The 22,241-nt window shown below is 41.0% G+C and overlaps 1 protein-coding gene across 1 annotated transcript; it reads left to right on the top strand.

Annotated features, from left to right (window-relative positions):
* The first annotated feature begins 217 nt into the window (after positions 1 to 217).
* On the top strand, positions 218 to 20,989 carry vstm4b (V-set and transmembrane domain containing 4b). Its single transcript, XM_034195697.1, has 8 exons — positions 218 to 269; positions 3,415 to 3,822; positions 14,179 to 14,232; positions 14,436 to 14,543; positions 15,599 to 15,632; positions 15,740 to 15,864; positions 18,013 to 18,077; positions 18,699 to 20,989. The coding sequence occupies exons 1-8, from the start codon at positions 218 to 220 to the stop codon at positions 18,822 to 18,824; spliced, it is 972 nt and encodes a 323-aa protein (XP_034051588.1). The 3' UTR covers positions 18,825 to 20,989.
* Positions 20,990 to 22,241: the final 1,252 nt, after the last annotated feature.

Here is a 22,241-nt window from a genome sequence, read left to right as displayed (position 1 = left end):
GTTGTGTGTGACATGAGTGGGGGGAGGGGCAGAGGGAGGTTCTGAGTAGAAACAGAGCGCCCAATGTTTCATATTACACTCCTCAGCTGGGGGAAGAAAAAAAGAGTAGAAGAAGAAGAGGAGGAGGAAGAGGAGGAGGAGGAGGAGGAGGAAACCTGGGGCTTCTTTTCTTCAGAGGCATTTAACTGGGAGTGTATGGAGGCTGCAGCCGTGGAAAATGAAGATCTCCTCTGTGGTCTTCGCTCTCCTCACTCGAGCCCTGCTTGGAGGTAGGAAACATTTATTCTGTTTGTACCGAAGTGGAAGTGGTGGTGAGACAAAATGTTTTCCAATGTTCTTCTGAGAAACTTTGTAGAAAACATGAAAATGTTGGGGTGAGGAGACAAGTCGTTTTATAACATAGGATTGTCTTTCAACTGACATTACATTACTTGTCACTTGTTAGACGCTACATTCAGTCCTGTGGGCAATCCCCACAGGAGCAATTTGGGTGTTGGCAAGTTTATTTTTTGTAAAGTTGATGTGTTTGAAAATATGAGTCAATTCCAAAGTGAAAATTGGTGGTTTTCAAAGTAAATCTGAGCACTTCTATATTCATTTATGGCCATTTGAGTGAGCTTCTGTCAAAAGAGATTATTTAATTGAGCAGTTTAAGAGTTCAAAGTCAACAAACAACACTTTTCTGCCACTCAATTATCCTTTCATTGTTTTGTTCTGTCGCTCTTAATGAAAGACACAACTGTAACAAATGTTTTAATTACATACTGAGCTGTAAAACAGTAAAATGTGTGTCACAGTGAAATGTCTATGTGTGAAGTGTGCATTGTGAAACGTTGGAAGAACAGATGTGTGATATATTGCAGCAGTAAAGTTTGTTCCTCAAAATGCATCCAACGTCTGTCGCCACCGGCCAAAAACAATACGGCTGTCAGCGAGACGGGAGAATACTTTGAGCAACAATGGCCCCATTACAGACTGTATGGATATTAGAGATGACTTTTATTCGTAGAACAACCTTTCACTTTGCAAATCCTCATAGTACTATTTCTATTTTGGGAACTGTTAATTGGTCAGTACTTTGTCTGAAACTCAGCTCAAGCTTGAAATGTCTATCAACTAATTTTTCAGTTGCATTAATATGTTGGGAATCCTGAACTTAACCCCATGACAGGACGATGTATTTCTCTCAGAAGCTTTGAGGACTTTTCCTCCATGTTGGATAAAAAGTGTAATCGTAGCATGAATGAACAGATCATTATTGACCGGGACAAAAACTGAGGTGAGGCCTGTCACAATATCAGGCTTTTACTACACGATTATCTTTGAAACCTGTGTTAGGTGTCTTTAGGCATGTTCGAGCATACGTCTACTTAAATTATTATCTTTGAAAATGACTGAAAGCAGAGTATTTTCTTCAGGTCATTTTCGAAACCATCCCTGTCCACAATGAAACACTACACTATAGGAAACCAGCTATTTGTGGAGTGGAAAGACAGGAACTACCTTGGTTGCTGATTGGCTAATGGTTACACAAGCCAACACATCGTTATGACATCACAAAGTGGCCAAAGTCTGATCAGCTCATTTTCAGACAGGTTTTTATAGAAATGGATCAAAAAGAGAGAGAATCTTTGTTCCTGAAACTTTCAGAGTCTCTTTCCACAGAGGGGACACATGTTGATGGAGAAGAAACATGAAGAAGAGGGGACACATGTTGATGTAGAAGAGACATGAAGAAGAGGGGACACATGTTGATGTAGAAGAGACATGAAGAAGAGGGGACACATGTTGATGTAGAAGAGACATGAAGAAGAGGGGACACATGTTGATGTAGAAGAGACATGAAGAAGAGGGGACACATGTTGATGTAGAAGAGACATGAGGAAGAGGGGACACATGTTGATGTAGAAGAGACATGAAGAAGAGGGGACACATGTTGATGTAGAAGAGACATGAGGAAGAGGGGACACATGTTGATGTAGAAGAGACATGAAGAAGAGGGGACACATGTTGATGTAGAAGAGACATGAAGAAGAGGGGACACATGTTGATGTAGAAGAGACATGAAGAAGAGAGGACACATGTTGATGTAGAAGAGACATGAAGAAGAGGGGACACGTATTGATGTAGAAGAGACATGAAGAAGAGGGCACACATGTTGATGTAGAAGAGACATGAAGAAGAGGGGACACATGTTGGTGAAGAAGAGACATGAAGAAGAGGGGACACATGTTGATGTAGAAGAGACATGAAGAAGAGGGGACACATGTTGATGTAGAAGAGACATGAAGAAGAGGGGACACATGTTGATGTAGAAGAGACATGAAGAAGAGGGGACACATGTTGATGTAGAAGAGACATGAAGAAGAGGGCACACATGTTGATGTAGAAGAGACATGAAGTAGAGGGGACACATGTTGATGTAGAAGAGACATGAAGAAGAGGGGACACATGTTGATGTAGAAGAGACATGAAGAAGAGGGGACACATGTTGATGTAGAAGAGACATGAAGTAGAGGGGACACATGTTGATGTAGAAGAGACATGAAGAAGAGGGGACACATGTTGATGAAGAAGAGACATGAAGAAGAGGGGACACATGTTGATGTAGAAGAGACATGAAGAAGAGGGGACACATGTTGATGTAGAAGAGACATGAAGAAGAGGGGACACATGTTGATGTAGAAGAGACATGAAGAAGAGGGGACACATGTTGATGTAGAAGAGACATGAAGAAGAGGGGACACATGTTGATGTAGAAGAGACATGAAGAAGAGGGGACACATGTTGATGTAGAAGAGACATGAAGAAGAGGGGACACATGTTGATGAAGAAGAGACATGAAGAAGAGGGGACACATGTTGATGTAGAAGAGACATGAAGAAGAGGGGACACATGTTGATGTAGAAGAGACATGAAGAAGAGGGGACACATGTTGATGAAGAAGAGACATGGAGAAGAGGGGACACATGTTGATGTAGAAGAGACATGAAGAAGAGGGGACACATGTTGATGTAGAAGAGACATGAAGAAGAGGGGACACATGTTGATGTAGAAGAGACATGAAGAAGAGGGGACACATGTTGATGTAGAAGAGACATGAAGAAGAGGGGACACATGTTGATGAAGAAGAGACATGAAGAAGAGGGGACACATGTTGATGTAGAAGAGACATGAAGAAGAGGGGACACATGTTGATGTAGAAGAGACATGAAGAAGAGGGGACACATGTTGATGAAGAAGAGACATGAAGAAGAGGGGACACATGTTGATGTAGAAGAGACGTGAAGAAGAGGGGACACATGTTGATGTAGAAGAGACATGAAGAAGAGAGGACACATGTTGATGTAGAAGAGACATCAAAACTTTTGCATAATAGGTGACCTTTAAATAACTTGTGTACGTCTTCTCCAGATTGGTGTTTGGCCATTAACGTCACCATCACCCCTTACCCCTTCACGGTGGCCCAGGAGGGTCAAAACATCACGCTCTCCTGTGTTGTGTCCCAGCGGAGACGAAACGCTGCTCTGCCAGTGGTGAAATGGACGTTCCTGCCCGCGGGCACGGACCGACCGGAGGACGAACTCCTCATCGCCCGTGTCAACATGAGGAAGGCACGCTTCTACGGGAACTACACGAAGAGCTTCACGTGGCCCAAACTGAAGCTGACGGTGGTGAAGCAGGGGAAGATCTTTGACCTGGTGATCCTGAACGTGTCCGAGGGGGATCGAGGGCTCTACATGTGCCGGGTGCAGGAGTTTAAAAAGCACCAGGACCGCTGGAAGGCCTCGTCGAACTGCACCGCCGCTACTGAGCTCAGAGGTGAGGCTGAACCTATGGTTTTTACTTTTACCCGGAATATTTGCCAAGCAAGAGCTCTAGAGCATCACCATTCTTCACATTTGTAGAGTAACAGTAACAGATAAGATGTCAAGGAAAAAATGTCTGACAGGCAAGAAGCATTGGACTTAACTTGTAAAAAAAAACATTCTTATAGGGTTTCTTAACCCTCCTATTGTCTTCGTTTCCCCCCCCCCCCTTACTTTGGTGTTCGCGAAAAATCTGACCGGTCCTGTTTCAACTGCTATGACATTAACACAAAAACCATTAATCATCACCACATTTCATTTAACACCCTTTCAAACTGTACATATTGTATCAGACTACTGGTATACATGAAGAACTGCAGTAAATATACAAAGAACAGACACTGAACATGTATTGCGTGTGCCAGGTGTGATCCATGTGGGGGGAGGGGCACATAAGAGCGGGAAATGTGTCAAATTGGTATGTGTGTGTGTGTGTGTGTGTGTGTGTGTGTGTGTGTGTGTGTGTGTGTGTGTGTGTGTGTGTGTGTGTGTGTGTGTGTGTGTGTGTGTGTGTGTGTGTGTGTGTGTGTGTGTGTGTGTGTGTGTGTGTGTGTGTGTGTGTGTGTGTGTGTGTGTGTGTGTGTGTGTTTTATCTGATCCGGATGGTTACTAATTCCTTTTCGTTATGGCGGGAACACCATGGTGTTTCAAAGTTGACTAAATCATCCAAAACTCAATGAAAGTGGTGATCAGCCATTGTATATGTTCAAATGTCTCCTGTGAAGGATATCATGAAGCCTGAATGCAATCGAATGTAAAACAAAAAAGTTCTGATTGATGAAAGTAGTAAATCGGTCAGGTTCGACCCGAAGACAACAGGAGGGTTAAGGGTTTCATTTACCAAAAGGGATTTTATGAAAAATGTTTTAAAAAGTGACCTTCAACTACAGTTTATAGTTTGCTCGCTTTGACTTGAATTGTTATGGTTTTGCATCCGAAAAAGTTTTGGATAGAACCTCGTACTTTTTTTGTACTGTATATAATATGTATATAATGATGACGTATTGGTATGTACAATTGAGCGGCTTCTTCGGATTTCATTAGAAATGATTCAACAGAAAATCATGAAGTACAGATATCTCTGAACTTATCATTAGTTACAACTAAACACAACTTCTAGCCATCCGTTATCAAAAATACATACAATGTAATCCTTATCTCAAAGTTTTTCAGATACTACTTATTTTCCTTTTGCCCTATTCCAGAATTGGTGAAGGTTTATTTTACTATTAGGACATAGTTTCTCAACCCTGGAGGTGGAACCCACTGTTGAGTTTCTCGTAGGGTTTTCTTTCATTTCAAGTATGCAAAGAAAGTGGAGTGAGATCAGAAATTGGGGTCTTAAGCCAAAATCCGATGGGGAACCTCTGCTCTTAATCCCTCGTTGGAAGAAGAAACCAGTAGCTGATGCCTAGTTTCTCTCAGAATGACATCACTGCGTTTGATGGTGCAGGGCGGTGGCTTAACAGCTATTTCTGAAACCACAACAGAAGCAATTACAGATGCTGTTTTGATAATAGTAAAAACCGCAAAGAAGTTTTTGCACCAATGCCAGGTTTGAGCTCATGAAACTGTTGGAGGCTTTAGTTGAATAATCGGTGATTTCGACCACAAGAATATAACTGGAAAGAAAAGGGGCATGACATCTGTTTGTGCCAACTCTGCCAATATCAGTTTAAAATGAGGCGATGTTCACAGACTTGCAGACCTAAAGAAGACCCCCAAATAATCCAAAATTGTGATAACTCTAGACTGAAAACAGTGTGTCCTTGGGGAGCAGTTCTGCATCTTCAGTAGTTTCTCTTACCACATCTGCATGATCTAATCCATCTGTCTGAAGAGCTGAAGAGGCAGTGAAGAGGGTTCGCTGAGCCCTGTCCTGCTTTTGATTTGGGACGGGACATGTCATTGGTTAGGAGCTGGGGTTAAAAGGATCCTCCATCTCAATAAGTTGTGGCTTTGAGTTGGAGTACTTGATCTTGGAGACAGAGCAGAGGAGTGTGAGGTTTCAATGCCGCCGCTGACACAGGAGACGCTCACACAACGGAACGAATGACAAATCCACGGCTACCAGATACCGCAGAGAAATCTCTTTACTTTTATAAAAGCCAGAGACATACTTTAAAAGCTTTCTGAGTTTTTCCTCTACGTCCTCGCAAAAGAATATTTGATTTGCAGTTATAATTAGGGCACATTTACCACGCAATCTGTCAAACATCAATTACAGTAAGAGCTTAGTACACAAGAGCAGCTAGTCTTCGCATTTATAGCCAGCAAGTATCACTTGGCTTAAATCTAAATTGTGGCTAGCAGATCATGTTAGCTGTAGCTACCTAGCTAGCCAAATGAGCTAACGTCGCTAGTTCATAAGAGGGAAGAACGTTATCTCATACTAACTTTCTAGTGTTTCTATACAACAGTTTTTTAGCTTGTGAATGGGTTCAAACTAGACACGTAATGCTGCACAATATGATGTTTTACTGTCATCAACTTGTGGAATAAACCGTTAAGATTTAGTTGAAAGAGAGCATCAGTTAAAAAAAAAAAGGCAGTTTCAAATGTGGTCTTTTTTGTGTGTCCTTAATGTGTTCAATCAAATATCGTTGGAAGTAATTTCCTTTCATTTTTTTATTGAACAGGCAATTTGTTGTATTTCAGCAGTAGGCTACACTTCGAGTAGCAAAAAGGCAGTACTGAATACACTTTAATATCTTTAGATTTTTCAAAGCAATATTGCGATATTGAACAACGTTATTGCATGCCTGAGTTGATAGAACTGGGATGTTGTCCGTTTTTAGAGGACGATCGGGTTTTTGTAAATAGTGATGCTAATCTTAATCAATATTACTTTTATTTACTCCTAACAGATTGGAAATGTGTCACTTTCTGTTAAAGCTTTTTTTTTTTTTTGTCAGTGTTGCGTCAAATATCAGCAGAAAACTGGTTGAGAGGATTTTCTTTGAAATTGATGCTTGCAACAAATTTGAGACAATTCCTTTGTTTTTAAGTTCAATGCTTTATAACTGAGAGTTCAACAACACTAGACGTTGCTCACCACTTTTTCCATGGAAGTGTTCCTACCGGTTTTGTGACTTTTCGGGGTGTCCAGAGCCAAGTCTGGGCCCAGAGTGTTGACATTGGCTCTGACAAAGAGTTTCCCTCCCAGAAGTAGAGCAGACCGAGTGTGGAGAGACTCAGCAGAACTGGAACAAGAGATAGTTGTGCTGAAGGAAGGTGAAGCTGGAGTGTTTGTCTGCAGTGACAGTAGAGTGGACGCTGTCTGGCTCTTCTGAGGTCGAGGACGTGGAGAGCTATTTTCATCCGAGGAAGCGCCGGTCCATTGTGGTTTCTGAGATATTAATAAATAAGGCTACTGTGACATTTCTGAATGAATACTGCAATTATGACATGAATGGCAATACATGTACAGAGGAAAATAAAGGAATCCCAAAATACCTCCCTTGTTTACTCCAAACACAGGTCTTGTAATTTGGATTTCCTATTGGTTATAAATGGATTTCCTTTATAAGCAACGTTTGGTGCTTTCAAATTTGACCAAATGCTTTATTTCTATGCACACCTATGCTTTTGTTACAGACAGACAACATCTGTACGTCACGTCTGTAAATACCTTAAGTAATTGTGGTCAATTAAAGCTAGGACTATATTTATTTTATCCAAATTTGACTTTTCATCGTCGGTTTTCCGGTAGTACAAGTTTCAAAAGCCAATTTTTTGTGACTGATAAGAAGTAAATAAGAAGCTTTTTGTGAAAGTACAACTTTTTTGGTAAGTAAGGGATGTCATATCAGGTACAAATCTGTTCATAGGTGCACTTCACTCATTATATATTGCACTTCCAAAAGTGTATATTCTGATATCTGGAGTCTGAGTTTAGCTCAAATGAAATGCTGTACAGACCGCTTGTAAAAATATGCAACCTTTGTTAGATAGCTTTTTATCCCCAATTTGTCGTTCAGGTCATTGTCAACTCGTCCATTTGAGTCTAAATTAAAGTATAGCATAATAAATTCAGGAGAAACTAAATTATCTCCAAGCTAGACTCATGTATAAAATGAATAGTCAAAATCGAAGGAAAACAGCCTGAGATATGAGTGAGTTCTTAGTTAGTCCTAAATGTCCCCTAATGCTACTGATTAGCATCTCTTAATAGACCATCTCTCAGACTTTACACTCCCAGTTTGTCATGCAAGCTTTTTGGTTACTGTTACGTTCCCTTGTAGAGCTAGGGGTACCAAAGGAAGTAGCGACACACAAGATAGCCGGACGAGAGAAAAAGGAGAGGAAACTGAATGCTGAAGGAGTTTAAGTGAGGTTTTAATTAGTTAAGAAGTAAGGCGGCTCACCAGCCCAATTACAAAACAAACTTACAGTAAACAACACACAACTATGCTGGGTCTCACAGAGAGACATGCTGCACACATGCAGCCAGATGAGAAGGAGAGAGAAAGCAGCAACCTTCCCCCTGTCCTATATGGAGGCCCTGATTGAGGATAGGGAGCACCTGGGGAGAGGCTGCACCTGGGGACAATCAAGGCTGCACCTGGGGAGTCAGAGGGAGAGAGAGAGAAACACCCACACGACCACACAAACACTACGGCACGTAACAGTTACCCTACCCATGTCAATTTAAATCCATTTAAATCAGGGGAAACTCAAAGCTAAAATGTTCATTTTTGTCACCCTATGAGTTCCCTATACAAAACAATCTCCAGGATCTAGATTGAGTAATTGTAATGGCTCCAACAACACTGGAAAACGGCACTATTTCTATCCAGCAGAGCAGCAGGCGGTGGTTTTCCCTCCCAGTATCAACACCACCGCTTGACAGCCATGATAAACATCAGCTTCAGTTAAAACCCCTGTGCGACCGTTGCTCCTGGACCCCACTTCACATGAGAAGCAGCAGATCACTGGGACTTTCTGTGCACAAATGTGTGTCTTTGTGACGTCTAAGAAGTGGAATTCCTGTGATCGGATAACATTAGGTGACCAGGTGTTTCCACAATCGCACAGAACTCCCATTACTCTACCGACTGCTGCTATAACAAACACATGCTGAGGGGTCACAGGGTTCGGCAGGGAAAGTGAGGGCAGAGTGGACTCAGCCTCCTCCTGGCATAAACAAACTGGATCGCTGGGTATTTCTTTAGCACATGTGGGCGACTGCAAGTTAACAAGAGTGCCTGGAGAGAGCAGGAAGAGGTGCACGAATTACGGATGTGGCGTGGGTTTAAGTATAGTGTTGTTTTGGCAGCTTTACAAGAAGAAATCTGAAATATCGCCGTTCTGGGGTCACAAACATCTCGGAGGTTTTCTTTCAAGGTCCCATGTCATGGCCATTTCTACGGATCATAATTCCATTGTTGAGGTCTACTAGAATAGATTTATATTGTTCAATGATCCAAACACACATTTCTCAGACAGCATCTCTGTAAAGTCTGTGTATTCACTCTCTGTCCTAAACGGCTTGTTGGAGCTCCTGCCCCCCCCCCTTCCTGTGAGCCCAGTGGCCGTCTGCGAGACACAGCGAAACCAGCCCGAAACACACACACACACGCAGCCTGGCTGGGAGTTTGTGTGTGTGCTCAGGCTGAGTTCCGCGGTGTCTCGCCGACCCCACACCAGTGAGCCAGCTCACAGTGTCCCGCTCCTCGCAGCAGCGAGCCTCGCAACGTCCCGCCCAGTGTGTGTGTGTGTGTGTGAGAGTCAGCGGATTGGTCCAAACGTAACGGCTCCGCGGACGTAACGTCCCTATGCCCAAGAAGCAAAGAATGGAAAAAGAGAAATCCCCAACGAGGCGTTCTGGGGCAGCACAGACAGGTCTTCTCTGTGTTAGAGTTTTACTCGCTACAGGGTGTACTTTGAGGGTTTGAGACTCTGCAGACCGTTTACATGCAGAACAACCTTCATAACAACAAGGGGACGGGTAAGAACCAGAAAAGCATGACATGGGACCTTTAAAAGCCAACAAAAATAGGCCTATGTAGATTGCCATTATAGTGACATATTGAGTAAATGTTGGAAGTAATTTCCTTTCATTTTTTGTATTGAACGAGGATTTTGTTATATTTTAGAGCTATACTGAGAGCAGCAGAAAAAAGCAGAACTGAATGCACTTTAACATCTGTTTATTTAGTTCAAGTAATATTACAATATTCAACATTGTAGCATAATGAATAGTACTTAAAAAGGAATCTGAAATATTGCTGTTTTGGGGTCACAAATATATAATTGTTTAAAAGCCAACGTTATTAGACGTATGTAAATTGCCATTAGAGTGACATATTGAGTATTTGTATATTATATATGCTACTTATAAAGTATTTTATTAGCATCCTTTCAAGAAAATTACTAAAAATATTGCCGTTTTGGGGTCACAAACATCTCTGTAGAGTTTTGTTTTTAAAGCCAACCAACTAGGCCTATGTACATCGCCATTATGGGGAACAAAATGTACTAATATAATCAAATTCTTCGAAGAAAAGAAGCGACAGGAAGTTAAAGGGTGAACCATTGAAAGCTTTGTAAAGACACACAACATCCCGTCATTTATAATACAGTAAATTAGAGGCGAGATAGACACAGAGGATCATTATACACTCCAGAACATTTCTGTGTGTTCATGTTTACAGTGTTGGGTTTGTTGGGGCACAAAAAAGAAATCCACAAATCTGAAAGTCAGTCTCTGTGGATCTGATGAACAAAAAGATGTGTGTGTGAATGTTTCCACTGTAGTTCGATGCAGTAGCTTTTAAAAAGACGCCATTCTCTAGATGAGACACACAGAACACCAGATTCATCCCATTTCTGATTATTCCAAGATGTGCAGCTGCCTCACTGACAGAGCAGAGCAGAATCTGTCGTCACGGATGTTATCGCGAGTTACGCTGTGAATAATTGACTGTGGAGGGAGGGCGGGGTTTTTAAATTACATTTCATTTCATTTTTATTTGTCCCGCTCATGGTACGCAAAACCAAATGTACAATAATTGCCACAAAACATGACTCTACCATTTAGCGAAAAGGAGCAGGGAGAAGAATAAAATCTTATGTGACCTGCCCCTTTATCATCAAATCATCTGTCATTTCAAACAAGTAGGAGAAAGTCTGACTCTAACCTAACTGTGCACGGAGAGAGGGTTTTAAGATAACAGGTTTTGTGTTGCAGTGGGTTGTGCGTTGGTGTTGGGGTCAGGGGGTCACAGGTTCAAACCCCACTGCAGTCAGCATCATACTTGCCAACCCTCCCGATTTTCGTGGGAGACTCCCAATTGTATTGCCCTCTCCCGGTTTCCTCCCGGGGTTATATTTCTCCCGATTTCTGACAAAATCAGATTTACTCAGGACTGTTTCCACTCGGACTTTAATACAGCTACACCATTGTTTGGTTTCCATGGTAGTGCGTCTCTTTAGTAGCGTGCGCAACTGAAAGAGAGAGGGTGAGGCAGATAGTCACAGAACAAGAATCGACAACTCGACCCTCTGCTCACTCCTTAAATACAGGTCCAGCCCATATGCTCCATCAAGGATGGTGCACTTACAACTACAATAAGCATGTTAATGTTAATCTAATACAGCTCCGGCGATCCACTAACACCCCCCCCCCCCCCCCCCCCCCCCCTCCCCCCCCGCGGAGGTTTCGAAATGCTCCCGATTTCTGAGGTCTCAAGGTTGGCAAGTATGGTCAGCATGTCGTTGTGTCCCTGAGACACTTCACCCCAAATTGCTCGTATTGAGTATGTAAGTCGCTTTGGATAAAAGCGCCTAACAAGTGGCAAGAAATAAACAAGAAACTAGAAAATATACATGTTGAGTTACCACAGATACTCCGATGAACTAATGTATATTTGCAACATTCACGCTCCGAGTTTCCATCCAAATCTCTAGAAAATCTGCATTAAAAAAGTTAATGAATGCATGTTGTATCTATCTACTAGTATAATGCATTTACTAGGAGTTTGTTGATTAAGATAGGCAGTAGTTTGGACCTTTTCTCCAGTGGGAAAATGTTTATACCGTTGCATAAGTAGATAGCGAAATAAATGACGTAATTAAGAGCGCCAATCTAACGTCAAACGGTGGAAAACAATGTAAAACTGGATGTAAATATGGATTTTGTCTTTATTTCATAAAGTTAGGAAGGTAACATCCTGGAGCGATGAGTAGACGGATTAAATATATATATATATATATATACCTCTTATCTAGTTACTTCTGCAAATCTGAAGCTTGAGTTGAGGTTAAAATCACCTTTTATTCGCTAAAAAATCACTTTGGCCAATTCTGTTGTGAACGATACATCAAATTTACCTCCACAGCCATTATTCTGAAATAGTTTTGACTACTTTAAATGTCTTATTTGTTAAACAGCACATTTGCTTATATACTGCAACAGGAAATCAATCTCCAAAGGAACTGATGTGAAGATTCTGTTTACTTCGTGTAGATTTGTACATTCGTTTTTAGAGTTTATGCTTTAGTTTTGTACACAAGAACTGTCCAGGGAGGATCCACTTAATCGCTGCTACTTTGTAGATACGCTTTGCAATCAGCAGAAGCTCCTCCAGTCAGCACAGACAGTCTTCCTGTGGGAAAATCCAGTCGTCAGCTTCTGGTGGTTTGGGGTATTTCAAGATGCCCTGCTGGGTGTCACTTCACAAGCTTCCTGCCACCAGCACAGCGAGAGAACAGCCGTGTTAAGACTACTGTGGTCACGTGTGTGTGTGTGTGTGTGTGTGTGTGTGTGTGTGTGTGTGTGTGTGTGTGTGTGTGTGTGTGTGTGTGTGTGTGTGTGTGTGTGTGTGTGTGTGTGTGTGTGTGTGTGTGGTGTGTGTGTGTGTGTGTGTGTGTGTGTGTGTGTGTGTGTGTGTGTGTGTGTGTGTGTGTGTGTGTGTGTGTGTGTGTGTGTGTGTGTGTGTGTGTGTGTGTGTGTGTGTGTGTGTGTGTGTGTGTGTGTGTCTGGCATTACTATACTTGTGGGGACCTAAATCTGTTTACATAGTCACGTGTGGGGACTGGCTTCCCTTATGGGGACAAATTGGAGGTCCCCATGAGGGGAAGACTTGGTTAGGTTTAGGATTAGGGTAAGGGTTAGGTTAAGGGTAAGAGTTAGGTTAAGGGTAAGGGTTAGGCATGTGTTGGTTATGGTTAAGGTTAGGATAAGTCTCCAGGAAATGCATGTAAGTCATTACATTACATTTAATGTCCCCTGAAGTGATGTGTGTGTGCGTGCGTGCGTGTGTGTGAAGAGCAGGGAAACACATTGTCTCAGACACTTTGGACACGAGAAGCACATAACTGGGATTCTCATTACACAGATTAAGGCTGCGTTCACATGCCTTTGATTCCCCACCGGTGATAAAATTGGGTTTTTGTGGTGTCGCACGATGATCTGCTTCGTGCTGAGATTTACATGAAGACATGTAAGATATGGTGACACTGAAAAGACTCTCCATTTAAAATACTAAAAACCACCATGAATTAAACCATTTGATCACTCAAAATCTCACTACATTTTTGGGGGATTTCAAGTTTTAAGAAATGTGTTCAAATGTGATTACCTAGCATTACTTTTCATTTACTTTATTTAATTGTACAGAAGCAAAGGATAGAGTTTCTGAAATAAAAATCGTAACGTGTATTTTTGAGGTTTTTTCCACTTGTATGAAAGGAGATGTTATGGAAGCAGAAACGGGTCAAATGTTGTGTATGAAAAACAATGTTTTTTAAGTCATGGAAACATCCACGGTTTGAGTCCTGGGCCATTTGTTTTAGTTAAACTTATTTGTCACCAATTTACTGTGTTTTGTCGTTTTATTCTTGCAGATAATAATTAGCTAATTAGATGACTTACTGCCATTCAGGGTTAAGTGGGAACCTCAGTTTCCGAATTCAACAATCTGAATGATAGTAAATCAAATGGACTGGGATCTCAATGTTCTTGGCAAACGTTTAATGTGCATGTTGTTGATGTCACGAAAGAATAAACTCTAAGATGGTACATCGTCAAAATTGTTTCACAGGTTGCCTCGTTAGTCATGAGGAGGGAAGAAGAAAAAGTGAGTCCGCCATGCATCGGTGGATGTGAGGAGAAGGTTTACTGTGATGCATAACTCCAAACCAACTGCATTATTTCATCCTCCAAATGAAGTTGAGCCCTCTGGACAGGGATTCAGAGACGCAGGGGCTACAATTAGCTGTATTTAAACTCCAGCCAGTCAGGCGACAGGGAGGCCACAGTGATGACTATGGACCTCACATACTTGTCTTCTGTTTCTCCATGTAGTGCATGTCCTACCGGCCACCAAAGCCAAAGAAAGCCTGTGGAGCTTGTTTGAAGGTAAGTCATCATTTTGTGTGTGTGTGTGGATGTTTGTGGTGGACATGCACTGTATCGTCCTTGGCATGCAGACATATTCCAACCCAAAGGACAAAGTAGAGTGTCTTGAAATAGCTCAGCAAAACATGTCCTTGTGATTTTCCTTCAGACCTTTCGTAAAGTGATATCAGGCTGATGTGTGTGTACATGTTTTTGTGTTTCAGATGTGTACCTGTGTGCAGTGCTGATCTGCTCAGTTGGTTTGCTGTGTATGTGCATGTTCACGGTGACAGTAACATGTCAGTACATACAGAGGAAGCAGAGGTTAAAAGGTTAGCAGTAACATCAAGTTTACTCCAGGACCGACTATTGTTCCCATGGCCCAATAACTCGAAAAGTATCTAATGGCATATTTCCACTGCAGCGGGGTAGCCCCATTTAAACGTCCCTAAGCGTCCTCGCTCAGGCGAGCCTCACTGGCCGTCCGAGGCCGTGGCGCATTTCCATTACAGTTTAGGACCTGGGGTAGCAACGCAGTGTAGGCGGGGCGATCGAATTTGTTGTTCCGTCGAGCTCCCGCTGGATTTGATCATCCCCAATGAGATGTAGGAACGTCGTCACCTCCTCGGTCGACCACGGTGTGCTTTTCTTTGACGTTGCCATTTTTGTAGCTCCTCCGTTTATAAAAATGCTGTTTATAAAAATGCTGCAAGCTTGCTTCTAGATATATATGCGATGCTAGGGATGATCTCGCGCACGATCTTGTGTGTCGAGAGTGTTGACGTCACTAGTTCAGCCCTGGCCTGATAGAACCACGATTTTATGGGGCCGGAAAAAGAGGGAAAAAGTACCCGCTAGCCGGTGCTACGCTATATGGAAAGGCCACCAAAAACTGGCCTGGCCGCTTGAGGACGATTAAGGACGCTTAAACGGGGCTACCCGCTGCAGTGGAAATGCGCCATAATTGGATCAATAGCCCATTTGTACAATAGCCCACAAAAAAACAAACGGCCATTGCTCCAAAAAGTGCTCATTCTCCTTTCAACAAACAGTAGGAAAAGGTTAATTATTATAAAGAATGATGTGTGGACCAATCGGATGTTTGTTTTTCTGGATTACGGGCCATTGGACAAATGCTCTTTTTGCCTCGTCCATAGGGAAACAAATTTAAACTTTTGGAGTTTGGGAAAAATGGGCCATCGGAATAATAAGTACTGACTTTTGACTTTTTTTCCTGACGTCTCCATTTCACCTTTTGCCCTGTTTCTATATCATTTTCTTTGTCTGTATCTTCATTCCTTTAGCCACCTCTCTCGTTTCTTTCCATGCATTTTGCTAGTTCAGTCTATATTTTGTAAATGACATGCGTTGTGTTTTATATCTGCAGATAATTACCTCTTGGTCAAAAGCTCTCAGAACAGGTAAGTTGTTAGGGCGGCAAAGCCTCCTCACACATAGCCATAGAAGTATACAGACGCTCAAATGTTCTTATTGACACTTAACCTCTTGTATTCTGGTCTCACTACAGCTCGGGAGAGACCGTCACCAGCATGCTCAATATGTCTCCTGCTCTGCCTAAGAAAGAGAGGAGGTACAGAAAGAAGAGGAGCAGAGACTACCAAGAGGAGATACCTCCAGAGATACCAGCAAAAGGTGAATAAGAGTCTATCAATGAGGAACAGAGAAGTACACATCCTTTCCTCAAGTAGAAGTACAGATACTCGTGTTTAAAAATACTCTGGTGAAAGTAGAAGTACTGACTAAACTTCTTTACTCAAGTAAAAGTAAAGAGGCTTTGAAATGTACTTCAGTAAAAAGTACCCATAACTAGCAGCTGCTTTAAAGAGTACCTGACCTCCCTTTATATTAATAGAACAATAATGTCATTGTTAGCTAATGAATGTTTCCATGCTGAACAACGGCAACATGACAACGTTTCCATTGGTCCCTCTTCTTTAGAGAAGACCAGGAAATGATGGATACACGGATCGTGTTCAAATCAATAGGCACGCAATGACTCTAAAGAATAATGATCACGCATCAAACACACATTCAGACTAAAGGAACCAGCTGTTTGGAAAATGAGAGAAGTAGAAAGTACAAGTATTTGAGTTCAAAATGTGAGAAGTAGAAAGTACAGGTATTTGAGTTCAACATGTAAGAAGTAGAAAGTACAGGTATTTGAGTTCAACATGTGAGAAGTAGAAAGTACAGGTATTTGAGTTCAACATGTAAGAAGTAGAAAGTACAGGTATTTGTGTTCAACATGTAAGAAGTAGAAAGTACAGGTATTTGAGTTCAACATGTAAGAAGTAGAAAGTACAGGTATTTGGGTTCAACATGTAAGAAGTAGAAAGTACAGGTATTTGTGTTCAACATGTAAGAAGTAGAAAGTACAGGTATTTGTGTACAACATGTAAGAAGTAGAAAGTACAGGTATTTGAGTTCAACATGTAAGAAGTAGAAAGTACAGGTATTTGTGTTCAACATGTAAGAAGTAGAAAGTACAGGTATTTGAGTTCAACATGTAAGAAGTAGAAAGTACAGGTATTTGTGTTCAACATGTAAGAAGTAGAAAGTACAGGTATTTGAGTTCAACATGTAAGAAGTAGAAAGTACAGGTATTTGAGTTCAACATGTAAGAAGTAGAAAGTACAGGTATTTGAGTTCAACATGTAAGAAGTAGAAAGTACAGGTATTTGTGTTCAACATATAAGAAGTAGAAAGTACAGGTATTTGGGTTCAACATGTAAGAAGTAGAAAGTACAGGTATTTGTGTTCAACATGTGAGAAGTAGAAAGTACAGGTATTTGGGTTCAACATGTGAGAAGTAGAAAGTACAGGTATTTGTGTTCAACTTGTAAGAAGTAGAAAGTACAGGTATTTGGGTTCAACATGTGAGAAGTAGAAAGTACAGGTATTTGAGTTCAACATGTAAGAAGTAGAAAGTACAGGTATTTGTGTTCAACATATAAGAAGTAGAAAGTACAGGTATTTGGGTTCAACATGTAAGAAGTAGAAAGTACAGGTATTTGTGTTCAACATGTGAGAAGTAGAAAGTACAGGTATTTGTGTTCAACTTGTAAGAAGTAGAAAGTACAGGTATTTGGGTTCAACATGTGAGAAGTAGAAAGTACAGGTATTTGTGTTCAACATGTGAGAAGTAGAAAGTACAGGTATTTGTGTTCAACATGTAAGAAGTAGAAAGTAAAAAGTCCTCAGAAAAATAAGTAGTGGAGTAAAGTACTGATACCAGAAACATGTACTTAAGTACAGTAACGAAGTATTTGTACTCCACTACTTCCCACCTCTGATGAGGAACACCAGCAGAAAAGCATGAGTCCAAATGGAGGTGTTTTGCTTTCTAAACACGAATACATTCTGGCGTTTGAGGTCAACATCCGCCCCTTCCACTTATAAACTCTTGAGTTATGGAGCACCATGGGGAATGTAATAGATCATGTGTATCCACCCAAGTCAAAAAGTTATTTCGAATTCAGTACCATCTTCATGATTGCCGTGATGTGGTGGAGTTTCCAAATTCCTAAATCCCCTACTGTTGAAGGGCAGACGTTTATTTGTGCTGTTATTTGCAACTTCTGTTCCTTTTGATCCAATAACTCTCTGTTTGAAACACTTTGTAAAGAGGGAAGCCTCTCAAATGTGTGGTTATGAATGGGGGTCTGGTTCTTGTTTCACACATAAATATGATAGGAGGTCTGGTTGTAGTTCGACACATAAATATATACAATAAATCTTCAGACCCCTGCAAAACCACTGAATTTTGTTTTGTCCCTGCAGCTCCCATTGGAGACAAAACACGGAAACCCAAACTGTTAAAACCACAACCAAGAAAAGTAGTCCTGGTGAGTTCTGCATGCCATTTCCATACAACGTTCATAACTGCCCAGTGATAAAGGATTCTACCAAGTACTTATTTCTGCATGCTTTAACCTAACCTGTATATGGGAGGCATTGGCTTATATCACTTCGGATACATTACGTACCAAGCAAGGCATTGTTATTGTGTGAAATTGAATGGAGAGCAACTATAATGTGCCTGTAATCAAAAGTACCAGAAAGTGTCATAAAATGTGCCACATACCCAAGGTTTAATTTGGTTTAAATTGTCACTTGACTAAAGTGGCAGCTTGGCATTTCAATGGCAAAAACTGCGGCAATAGAAGATTGACCTAAACCCAAGACTCTTGTTCGGTGGCCTCTAGGTCCAATCAGCTCAAATGTTACGAAACCAAACCTATAAAGCTTTGGGAAACCAACAAGAGGAGAAACTTTTAACTGTTTGGAGTCTCTGCTTGCTAACTTCAGTTTTAAAAGATGTTCTGTCTGTACTCATGTTCTGTTCAAGATGAATGTTAGAGTTCAACATCCATGCTTATTATCTAACCACAAATACCACTTCCTTTCCCTCTGCCCCTTCTCCTCCATCATTATTTCTCCTCTGTTGCATGTTCCTCCACCTCCAGCCGAAGATAGTGGAGGAGAATCTGACCTACGCTGAGCTGGATCTCGTGAAACCAATTCCTGAACCCAAGGCGTCGTGTAGCGGCACTGTTTACGCTCAGATTCTGTTTGGGGAGCAGCAGCTATGAGACAAACACACACCACTACTAACTGTGCCTAATGTAAAAAGCATTGTCTATTTATAGTCTGTATTATTTTGTATTCAAACGGTTTTTGAACGGCAAAATGTGTCATGTGTCAAAATGATGACGTAATGTGTACATAGGATTTTATATGTTCTTTGATAATACTTGCTTTTCTGATTCAAAGGGACATTTTTTGCACCAATGTTTGAATTCTGCGTTGCTTAAATTAGGAACTCAATATTTTAAAATGTGCACAGATTTAGACCAGATTTGTCCATCGTGGAGGATACTCAAATGTGAACAGATGAAATATTTACTTGTTGATTTAGTGGGCAGTATACTGATTGATTATGTGAGCATGTGATTGTCAACACCACCCTTGTCTTGACATTTCTTAGTTGGCTACACTCGCCTTTTATTTGAATTGTGGGAAAACCATCTTCTTATGAAAGAAGTAGATTCAAGATATCCCATATTGTTAAGAATGTCTATTTCTAAAATGTGATTTACTTTTATCGTGTTCCCAGCATTATCGGTGTGTTTCTGTGTGTCAGCCCGCAGTTCATAACGACCACATCTCCGCAGAGTTGATATTTAAATAGCTATTAGCCCACCGACCTCACCCAGAGTCAAGTACGCGAGACCATGCGAGCTCTTTCATCTGGTGCCAACATCAACTAAACAAGCCGTTAGCGAGAGCGTCTAAATCCGAGGGTGGAGTCACGTCCAGGCTCGATATCCATGTAGACTTACTCCTAAAAAGGCTCATACTATACATTCAATGTGCTTCGAACTATGCGGCACCTGATCTATAAACAGGGACACACTTTAGAAACTGTGTCTGGACTATTTCACATTAATGTCTACTTCAAATCTAAAGCTGATTTCGTTGTTTGAGATAATAATTCATATCAGCTGCAGTCTCTCCTGCCTTCATACGATCTCCTCTCTTCCTCACTTTCCGTGAATCTGAGTGTGAAAGTGCTTAGTGCTTCTTTTTCCATTGACTGATCCTTTGGATTCAGGCATGGAAAAGCAAAGGAGAGCTTTTTTAACACGGAACCTGAAACCCAGACATAAATGCACCCTCCCTTCCCCCAAGGCCTCCACTATCTCATGTGGAATAATCCATGCACATGAAGCCCTCCGCAGATATAAGTCTCACTTTTCGCTGCATGCCATCGGAAGTCCACCCTTTACGTCAAACTTTAGCTAAACCAGCTACTTATCTGATAACCAATATTTAGAGTAGTTAGTCACCAACTAAAATGCTTTGTCTCTTCAGTAAAACATTTAAAAATCAACTTATATGTGGTATTTTAAGTCATATAAACTATGCTTAAGTAGCTGGGGATTGTTTGATGGCCCATTATTCCGAAGTTACCAAAAACCGTCCCCACAATAGCGCCGTCATGATCCGCCCTACTCTGGCTCTGATTGGCTGTTTCTTGTTGTCTTAGTTGATTGGATATATTTCGGAGCAATGGCCGGAATAACAGGCTGTAGGTCAAATGGAAATTGGACATTTAAAAATTGTTATGGGCCATCAGAACAACTGCATGGCACCAGGTAGCTAACAGCTGACATGTATTGATTTAGTAAAAAAGTCAGTATACCATCACGAAAAGACAGCTGTCTATGTCTTTGATAATGTCAAGTAAGTGGAGTTGTTGTTCTCTCAATCAGCAGTTGAACAAAAGCCTATTTCCAACATGGCTGCCAACCAGTGGACACCAACAAATACAGATTTCTAACTATTACCGCAAATGTTTAAATGTATTGTTCCCTGTGTATACTGTACATTACAAACCACTATCAATGTCCCTTTTTCACCATTCCAATTGTTCTATTGTTGTATTCTCGTATGCATATTTTCAGTTGCACAGTGTGTTTTATTCGTATATGAAATGACTGAAAGTGACTTTTCAGTGGCGGGCAGAAGTGTCTTAAAATGCCCTTAGACTGTGAAATGTAAAGTTTCTTCCAGACCACATTGTCCTTAATGGGAGTCCACTAACTAGAACCATGTGTGTTAATTTAGCCTCTCCTTCTCCCTCTCTCCTTTCCCTCTCCCTGCCCACACTGACCTCTGCATTCATTAACTCCCCAGTTTGTTTTGTACATTTCGTCTGTATCAGTAAGTGAAATAAATATAAAAATGGACGTGAGCAGTTTGCTGCCAGAGAGGTGTTTTTAACGATGCGTTTTAGCATGTGGAAATGATTTAACATTGGAAACATGTGACTGCTTTTCTCTGTAAAAAATGTTCTACTTACAATTTGTGATATTCTCTGTCTGGTCACGTCATCTGGCTTTGTAAAATGTGATTTAACAGACGACAAGTTGATCCTCTTCATCTCTAGCAGACTTAAAACCTGCAGGACAGCTGTCTCTTCTCTCATTGAAAAAAGGCTCATATAATAGGGTTGTTTTTTAAGTTATATGGCTAGGCCCCTTCGCTCTATTAACTCGTAAAATATGTATGCTCTTAGTTCAACGAATATTTTTTTTACAGATCTAATGTAATGAGTAACACTTTCGGACTGAACTTTACAACAAGAGATTAAAACTCTTCTCACGTACTAAAATGCATTTACTGTAACTCGCGATATGTATTCTGTTATCAAATCAAGTTATCTTTCACTCCATAGACTTTAGGAGGAGACATGAGGGGCGTCAGCACGTCCTGTGGTGGTGGAGGCGCTGTAATGAGAGAGGGGGACATTTAAACGTTGGGTTTAGTTTTTCTCCAACCTCCAAATTATTTTCGAAAGGAAAAAGAGAGAGGAAGCCCACTGTGTGCGTGGGACAAAAGGAACCCCAACGGTCTTATAAAAATGTTTCACCCACAAAGAAAACACACCGTTGACACAAAGACTCAGGTCAGTCGTTGACTTTGTTTGGAGGGAAGTGGTTTAATATTAAGAAAATATGATCAGTAAGGTAAATAAAACGATGTTTAAGTAGGTGGGATTTTTGGAAAGGAAGGAAAGGACGAAAGGAGAGATGAAAGGCAATACACTACAGGCAAAAACATAATTTAAAAAAGGCATTCTGCTTCTACAACATGTATTCTTTCAGGCTTTGGTAGGAAAACATGCAAAATACAAAACGTTTATTTGACTAATATGTTCGAATTGTGTCTTGATTTCTCCCCAAATCACCACAATGTTCCATTATATAATGCTTCATTTACATAGAATTTCGCAAAATTGTATTCAAGTTATTTATGTGAAAATGATTGTCTTAATGTAGGTAATGAACTGGGGAAGTTTCATTGTGATATATTTAGTTTATTCCCCTGTTGTTAATCTCCCTAGAAATTGAGAAAAGGGTTTAAATAAATCCCATGTTTGGAGAAAGACATGTAGAATAAACCGTTGGTTTCCTGTCTGAAAACAATTCATCAGGCATTGCAGA

Source organism: Gymnodraco acuticeps, unplaced genomic scaffold (genome assembly GCF_902827175.1).
Source record: "Gymnodraco acuticeps unplaced genomic scaffold, fGymAcu1.1, whole genome shotgun sequence".
In the NCBI taxonomy this organism is placed as follows: Eukaryota; Metazoa; Chordata; class Actinopteri; order Perciformes; family Bathydraconidae; genus Gymnodraco; species Gymnodraco acuticeps.
Note: the sequence above shows the minus strand (reverse complement) of the source record. Positions and strands in the feature narration are given on the sequence as shown.

Coding starts and splice junctions, on each gene's coding strand:
- vstm4b (XM_034195697.1), top strand. CDS start 218: ATGAAGATCTCCTCTGTGGTCTTCGCTCTCCTCACTCGAGCCCTGCTT. Junction 270..3,414: donor CACTCGAGCCCTGCTTGGAG/GTAGGAAACATT, acceptor CGTCTTCTCCAG/ATTGGTGTTTGGCCATTAAC. Junction 14,233..14,435: donor CCTGTGGAGCTTGTTTGAAG/GTAAGTCATCAT, acceptor TTTGTGTTTCAG/ATGTGTACCTGTGTGCAGTG.